This window comes from Sesamum indicum, linkage group LG8, assembly GCF_026168435.1.
Source record: "Sesamum indicum cultivar Baizhima isolate 11 linkage group LG8, ASM2616843v1, whole genome shotgun sequence".
In the NCBI taxonomy this organism is placed as follows: Eukaryota; Viridiplantae; Streptophyta; class Magnoliopsida; order Lamiales; family Pedaliaceae; genus Sesamum; species Sesamum indicum.
Window position 1 is genome coordinate 10,873,560 of NC_142664.1, and position 9,146 is coordinate 10,882,705.

Below are 9,146 nucleotides of genomic sequence, written 5' to 3' on the forward strand. Positions count from 1 at the left end.
AATCAGTCCAATTGGCTTTTTGGTCACCTATTTTACTAATATTATAAGGGAATATTTTATTCGGTAGGATATTATATATGAATATAATATAAAAAAGATTAATATGAATAAATAAGTACAATGTGGAATGTAACTTTTGTGAGTAAATGTAAATAATTTGAAATGGAACTAATGAGAGATAATAATAAATATAAAAGTAAGTATTATGGGTTAATAAATAAATTATTTACATAATTATCATTAGGAATAATATCATTACAAGATTAACTTAGGTAAACCAAAAATGAAAGAAACTTTTAGGGACTCATACTTTTATAGATAATATAGATATAAATTATTAATGTCTCTTTTCATGCAGAAATTCCCCAATTTCAATATTTTTTTTCGTTATATTTGTTATTGTACTTCCAAATAGTCTGAACTTTCACCAAAGCTAATTTTACAACGTTGTCTATAACTTATTTCAACTACAAAAATAGTTCATTGATTCGGGAAATTGGATCATAACAAAATGTGAGTTGAAGTAATAGTCTCTGAATTTTATATATATATATATAATAATAATATATCATTCATTACATTATTCAATATATTTAAATTTATAGACTATTTCAATTATATTATCTGACCCGCAAATGCGAAAAACCTTATTTTTTACCATTTAGATGAGACATACACATACATTGTAAAAATCTCAACCCCGTGCTGGACTTTGTTGGGTTGGACATTTTATTTTAAATCCTTATTTTATTTTATATTTCAGTAAACATAAAAACATTATATGTATAAAATTCTTTTACGATTCTATTTTATTTTTAAAAAAAAAATTATAGACGACGTGTATATACTAATTGAAATAAAAAATGTAAAGAGTTGTAATTAAAATATGTAATCTGAGACTTTTAGTGGTTTGAATTAGGGAAATTAGTTTCCGGTTTAATTAAACATAAAGGTTTTTAGCTTTCTTATCTATACATAATAAAAGCTAAATATGAAGTTGAATCAAATAAACGTCATGTATGTCCATATACAAATGCCCTTATTACATTTTATTTTTTAAATAAGAAATAATATTTGTTTAATTTATTTGGCGTAAATAGCAATTCACCCCTTGTGATCTTACAAAGAAAAAAATTATCCCTCTATGAAAATAAAATAGTAATTTATCTCTCTATACTTTTTAAAATGAAACAATTTACCTCCCCTTGTAAGGAGGTAATTACTTTAATTTACAAAAACATAGGGAGGTAAATTATTGTATTGTAGAAACTACAGAGACGTAAATTGCTATTTTTCTTTCACAATGAGTTAATTTCTTTAATTATTTCTTACCTTTTATTTAATAGAAAAGTGTATAATTATTTATCCTTATTAAGAAAAAATTACAACTTTTTTTAGATTACTTAGTAACACATTTTATACATACTTTTATACATATATAATACTATCTTTGTATTATTGATTACTAGAATATTAAATTTTAAATTATTTTAAAGTTTGAATTATTTATAATTTATAATTTATTGTTTTAAAAATATAATTCTTTTAACCCTGACATAGGTTACTAACTAATTTAAACATAAAAAACAAGGTCACATAGCAGTAGAAATTCAAACATCCAATCACAATATACCTTTCTTCTAGGGGGAAAAAATGATTAAAGCTGTTGGTGAAAGAGATCCAAACACGCAATCAAAATATACTTTTCTTGTAGGAAAGAAAATGATTAAAGCTGTTCGTAAAAGAGATGCAAACACGTGCAAGTAAGTGACGAGTAAAGAGTCGTAAAATCATTATTGCTCTTTTCCTCCCACTTCCATGCATGCAAGTTTCTCGGAAACACCACATAACATCAACCAAAGTAATGGGGATCACAACTACAATATATAAAGGGTACCATCACAGAAAAATAATCAATATAAGAGTCAGATTCCAGCTCCACCTATAAACCTCTTTCTTGCCCTACGCTTACAATATACATAAACTTTAAGGACTGTTTCTGCAAGGAGAAGAACATGGATGATTATGATTACGATAGTGAGTTACAGAAGAAACTTGATGAGGTAATGCCATTGATAGGCTTGTATATCGCGGCAGCTTCTGCAATTTGCACGCTTGCAATGGTAGCTGATATCCTCAACGGACTCCGATCGAGTAAGCTCTGGTTCCCTTGCAAATACTTTTGTCTTAACGCTACTTGCTTAACTTTATTAGGCGTGGCAATGAAGCTACCAATGGATCTCGACACCCTTTTGGTGTATGACTCTGTTGAAATTAAGAGTTCTGATGCTAGCTCAACAGAGGATGATGCTTGGGACCCTGGTTCGAAGAAGACGCGGGTTTCATGAAATACGATTTTTTTCAGTTATTTTTAGTAACGTGGCTTAGTCAGTTATTCAGTTATTTTTTCTTTTCAGTTTTTTTTTCTGATTCGTCTTCTTCACTCTGTTTTTAACAGAGTTTCTGTTTCTCTTTTTTGTAACTTTTGAAACTTTGTTCAACCTTTGAAGGCAATACACAATTCAGAGTTTCCTTCATGGAATTGATGTTTCTTTTTGCTTTGTTTTATACTTTTATCATGGTATCAGAGCCTATATGTGTGACAGTTTGTGTTTGTCCATTTGGTAAATGAATTGTGAGAGGTTGTGTAGGTGTAGTGTAGGACTGGAACAAATGAATATTTCCACATATATGACTTGTTGCCCCGCTATCGATAATCCAAGAGCCAGACAACATACAAGTAGAGCTCATGCTATTACCTGCGAAATTGTCTAGCTGCGCGAAATTAACCTTCAAGGGATCAAAAGGCATTTCATCATGTATCAGCCTCTGTACCTCTGTTCGAACTATATCTGCAATATTTGTAGCTCCCTCCGTTTTCATAGAAGCTGATTCACTAGTTGCTGCAGCTACAAATCCTCGCCCTCTGCCTCCTGTTTTCCTCCTCGAATCGTTCATTTCTTTGTACCAATCCGGCACTCCGTGAAGTTTGAAACAAGTGTCCTTGGAGTGACCAGTTCGTTGATAATGCTCACAGAAAACATGCCTTTTATCCACAAAAGCCTTCTTTTTAAAACCTTGCGTTTTAACTTGAAAAGCGGCGCCACTATTCATTTCAAAGCCACTTACATTCATCTGCATTTGTTTTTCCATACGAATGAGCATGGAATAAGCTTTAGTAACTGATGGCAGAGGTTCTAGCAACAAGATCTGGTTCCTTGCCTGATCATACACCGTGTTCAATCCAACCAAGAACTGTATCAACTGATTGGAAGTAGTCATCTCTGCCATCGCCTTGTTGATGCCACACGTGCAGCCTGTGCAGACGCATTTCGGAGTAGGTGCCAAACATGTGAGCTCATCCCACAATCGTTTTATTTTAGTGTAATATTCTGTAATTGACATATTTCCTTGTGTTACTTGACTAATTTCTCGCTGCAACTGATAAATCATCGGACTGTTGCTCTCGCCAAACCTCGCTTCCAGTTCTAGCCAGAGTTCTCGCGAAGAACTCACATACATAAACGACTCGGCAAGCTCCTTCGACATACAATTTAAAATCCAGGTCGTGACCATGGAATCTATACGATTCCACTTCTTAAAATCATCTGTATTGCCTGGTGGTCTAACTGCAGTACCATCAACAAAGTCTAATTTCATTTTTGCCGTCAAAGCTCGCCTTATTGCTCTACTCCAGGCGAAGTAATTGCTTCCGGTTAACATCGCTGGAACCATCACTATTCCAGTGTGATCCGATGCCTGTAATTGCATAGAATCCAAGTCTGATGTAGTATGCGCCATTCCTGTGCCTGCGTATTCAGCACTCGCCATAATCGAATGCTAATGTATCAACTGTAAACAGAAACTCACAGAGACCTTCACGGAGTTGGCTCTGATACTATGATAAAAGTATAAAACAAAGCAAAAAGAAACATCAATTCCATGAAGGAAACTCTGAATTGTGTATTGCCTTCAAAGGTTGAACAAAGTTTCAAAAGTTAGATTATGTTGAACGCTTTTCTCCCGTTGCCAAGGCTGTGACCGTCTGTTTATTCATCGCAATTGCTACATCATTCCAGTGGCCATTACACCAGATTGATATCAATAACGCATTTCTTCACGGGCACCTCGATGAAGAAATTTACATGGACGCTCCTGAGGGATACTCTATTAAGCCTGGGTATGTTTGTCTCCTTAGGCGTTCTTTGTATGGTCTGAAACAAGCATCGCGACAATGGAATTTGGAGTTCTCGTGCAGTTTGACTGTCTTCGGTTTCAAGCAGTCCGAGCATGATCATTGTCTCTTCCTTAAGCCGTTGGATACTGGTTTTATTGGCCTCTTGGTATACGTTGACGATGTACTTATAATGGCTCCTACTAATGATCTTATTTCGCAGGTGAAGGTTCATCTTGATGCACTTTTTACCATCAAGGACTTAGGCTCTGCACGTTACTTTCTTGGGCTGCAAATAGCTCGTTCAGAAGCTGGCACCTCTGTCACTCAGTCCAAATATATCTCAGACATTATTGCTGATTGTGGTCTCCTCCATGCTCGACCTGCTGCTACTCCTCTAACCCCTGGCCTCAAGTTACATGATGATGATGATAATTTGCTTGAGGATCCAGAATCTTTTCGTCGCTTGATAGGACGTCTTCTTTACCTTAGCTTTACTCGGCCTGATATCTCACACGGTGTCCAGCAGTTGAGTCAATTTCTTCAACGTCCTTTGTCGCTCTCATTGGTTGGCTGCCACTCGTTTAGTTCGCTATCTCAAGGGTACTTCGGCTCAAGGTCTTTTCTTCCCTGTTTCTAACTCTCTTAAGCTTCGGGCGTTTTGTGACGCGGATTGGGCTGCTTGCCCTGACACTAGGCGTTCTCTTTCTGGATTTTGTGTTTTCCTTGGTCCAACCATCATTTCTTGGAAGACCAAGAAACAGTGTACTGTCTCTCGATCGTCTGCGGAGGCGGAGTATCGTAGTATGGCAGCTGCTACCTGTGAACTAAAATGGATCTCTTTCTTGCTGCGTGATTTTGGCATTGCTTTGGATGGTCCTATTCCCTTTCATTGCGACAATCAGGCTGCTCTACATATTATGGCGAATCCCGTGTTTCATGAGCGTACCAAACATTTGGATATTGATTGTCACATTGTTCGCAATTGTTATAAAGAAGGTTTTCTTGATCCTATTTTTGTTCGCAGTCGTGAGCAACTGGCGGATTTGTTCACTAAGTCCCTTTCTTCTTCTCAGTTCTCTAGTCTTGTCTGCAAGTTGGGCTTGTTCATGGGATTTCCAAGTCCAACTTGTGGGGGGAGTGTTGAAATTAAGAGTTCTGATGCTAGCTCAACAGAGGATGATGCTTGGGACCCTGGTTCGAAGAAGACGCGGGTTTCATGAAATACGATTTTCTTCAGTTATTTTTAGTAACGTGGCTTAGTCAGTTATTCAGTTATTTTTTCTTTTCAGTTTTTTTTTCTGATTCGTCTTCTTCACTCTGTTTTTAACAGAGTTTCTGTTTCTCTTTTTTGTAACTTTTGAAACTTTGTTCAACCTTTGAAGGCAATACACAATTCAGAGTTTCCTTCATGGAATTGATGTTTCTTTTTGCTTTGTTTTATACTTTTATCAGACTCAGCGGGCTTTGCAGTGTTAAGTAGTTTAATTTTTATGTCAACGGCGATGGCTGATTTTATATCATCCTTGGGTTCTATGGAAGACAAAGAGATTCTAATGAATGTTGTTGCGCTTGGAATCCTTGTAATTACAATCGTGGTCAACGTCTGGATACAAGTTTTTCAGTTACAGATCTCTCTTCACAGTAGTAATTTCGTCGTTAGTGAGGTGGTTCCTACAATTTTGATGCTTCTTTTGCTTGCTACATTAGTTTCTTCAGCAATCACGCTTCCGACCAGCAAAGGGAGCTTGGAGTCAAAGTACCAAGAGATGCACAAGGTAGCTACAGGGGAAGAAGGGATGGCGAAAAGGGGGCAAGTCTTCAAAATCGACAAACGGATGATCGATGGGATGAAGAAATACTGGGTGATGGCAGCGACTAGCAACCCTCAATTTGTGATGGCACGTTCCGTCTTTTGCACTACTTCAAGTGTTATTTGCTTAGTATGTGCCCTCTTTTTATTATATAATTTTATTGTATGGTTCATGAACGAGGAGAAAGTCACGCTCGGACCATCCTACTCTGTATATGGACATTACATGACATGGATTATAATAATTCAAACAATTGGGGTGGTGGTGGTCACAATTGCACCTCTATGCAGATGGTTTACTGCTGTCAGATTCAAATGCCTAATGGTATGTCATAAAATTAGCATCAGAGAGGAACTCAAGATTGAGGTGCACTGGACCCAAAGTCTTGTTAACTGGAGAGACAGCTTCTCAGATTTACAAATTCGGAACAAGTATAGGAAATATCTTCATGATGCAAAATGGTTTTTTCTAACTTTTCTCATTGGAATTCAAATCATGATGGTTCTAGTTAGCAAGTCACTTGTCCTCGTTCCCGCCTTACTTGTAGCTCAGTTTCTCTTGTGTTTCAAGAAATTCAAGATGCAATGTTTATCCAAACTTACAACCTCAAATATTGATATGGAATCCGAATCAGAAAGCGATGCAGAGTTGAATCTCAACCGTTTTGCTCTTCTACTTGATGGAGAATCAGAGCTATCCAAGAGGACCCTGAAGTACATCTTTCGCCAGGCGGATAAAGTCATTGAAACGGGTGAAAAGCAGCAACCGCAAATCTAATACATCTTCTAAATATATTCAGTAACTTTAGAGGGGTAAGAGAATTTGACAGCTATCAAGTTCCAAGTCTACATTCGCAAGAACCTCCAAATTGCTGGTCTCTACCATTAGTAACTCTGACAAGCATTGCAATTTCACTTCCAAATGTTGCAAATAACAAGGCCACACAACTAATGAGCAGTGTGAGTGAAGGGTTGTCCCTAGTGAAGCTTATAGAGAAAACACTCTATGAAAGCAATGGACTCGTGAACATCAGAAATGCTGCAGAGGCTTCTTGGGTTGGAGTCGCACTGTACATGAAGTGGCAAGGGATGGATCTTAGGAAGATATTTGTTAAATGCAAAAAGTCCAAGAACATATTACAAGAGTTCTCCAACAATGCTAAAAAAACGATTGGGAAGTTCAAGAGAACAAGAACAACAAATGATTTGAAAATCCACTCAACTGGCCAGCTAACATTATAGCAGCCAATTCAATGTATCGGATCAGTCAAACTATTTTGCTATCCTGCCAAGAGGAAAATGAGCAAAATGATGAGGGATTGTTTAAGTGGTTATCTGTCATGATTGCAGATATTCTGACAGCTTGTTTCACAAATTTAACACACGTGATAATTACCAAGTGTCACAGCGTTTCTCCTTCTTGGTAAAACAAAGCAAATTATTGAACTTCTCCAACAGCATGAATGGCCATCTCTAGATCTTGACAATGTTGGATACATTGAAAAATGGCGTGCTTTCTTTTCGGAGAATAATCAAACTCCAATGGCCTCCCCTTCAACTTCAAGTGATGAAGCGCAAGTAACTGCTATTGAACCTTGATAAAAAACATAAAGTGATATTCTATTTCTTTGTACTTAATTGCTTGTTTAGTTAATATTTGTATCTTTATATATTTGCTTCTGATCCAATTGAAAAGAAAACATATCTCAGACCTGAAAAGAAAACAAAAATTTGTGTTTAACAATCATGTCCAAAAACCGACTTGAACTCTTAAAGATATTTATCGTTTGATACTAAAAGATATCTTCACAAAAAACTTTTATTTTAATTAATTATTTATTATGTGTTATCATATTTTCCATGTATCACACTATAAAGAAAAGCAAACCTTGTATAATACTTAGTAGTCATTATTAAAAATAAGAAATGGATTGTCGAATATTAATTAACCACGAATAAACGACAGCATTTAGTCTTTTCTTTTTTTTTTTTTAAATGAGATCAAATCATTAACCATAACTAAAAATTATAATAAAAATATTGCCCATCACAACTAAAATCATCACAAATTTTGATTAATTATGATAAAAATACATTTTTCTCATTATTTTTATTTGATCATGGTAGAAAAAATTAATTTTACCATAATATTTTAATTACACTCATTTTATAATATAGAATATAATTCATTCAGTGTCAGTATTGTTGACGACAAAAAGATACGAATAGTTTGTATAATATTATTAACATTTGTGAGGATATACGTATAATTTTTTTAAAAGTATTGATGATTTATGTAAATGATGATGATGTTTCTAGTGGTGCATGTATTTGTAATTATCTAAAACATAGAAATAATTTATGTAAATAAATTATAAATCAAGAGGTATAAATATAATTATTTTGCAATCTAATGATCTTATCTATTCATAACTAAAATAATAATGTTTTCTTGTCCTACAAATTAATGTCTTATGTACTTGAAAAATGATTTTTCATTTAATCCAAAAGTATCTAACCTTATTTAGATGATAAGATATTAATATTAAATGATCTTCTTTTAATTTAACTTTTAGATGAAATTGTCATTTTAATAGGGGTGGGCGTTGGTCAGGTATTTTGGATTTCAGATTTTTCAAATCAGGTAACTGACAAGTATATTTGACTATCCAACACAAACCTGATAAAATTGAGTACCTGTTAAGGTTGGGTACCCAACTAATCAGGTACCTATAAAAGCCGGGTACCCAAAATCGGATACCCATTTTTTTTTTTATTAACTTAAATGCAAAAAAAGTAGAAGCATCAAATATATATTTAAATCCATGTATTTTTTATTTTTGAAAAATTTTATACTTATAAATTGTAATTTGTATGCATGGAGTGACTTTATTTTAAAAATATTATTAAAAAAATATATGAATTATGATATCAATTGATTAAATTAAAAAATAGTATAACATCATTAATTCAAATTAATAAACAAAATAATCCAATTCGTAATATCAATAACTTAATAAGTAGATCAATCAACTCATATACCATTCTCTTTTTCACTTTATTATTTCAACAAATAATTTTATTTTCTATGTTTTGTACTTTTATTATTTTCTAAGTAGATATCAAGTACCCGACTAACTCGATCGAATATTTATCTCT

The 9,146-nt window shown here is 34.3% G+C and overlaps 1 protein-coding gene across 1 annotated transcript; it reads left to right on the forward strand.

The window, feature by feature from the left end:
• The first annotated feature begins 1,781 nt into the window (after window positions 1–1,781).
• LOC148787201 (uncharacterized) lies at window positions 1,782–6,765 on the forward strand. Its single transcript, XM_088883523.1, has 3 exons — window positions 1,782–2,255; window positions 5,251–5,257; window positions 5,630–6,765. Exons 1-3 carry the CDS (start codon window positions 2,016–2,018, stop codon window positions 6,763–6,765), a joined length of 1,383 nt encoding a protein of 460 aa, XP_088739649.1. The 5' UTR covers window positions 1,782–2,015.
• Window positions 6,766–9,146: the final 2,381 nt, after the last annotated feature.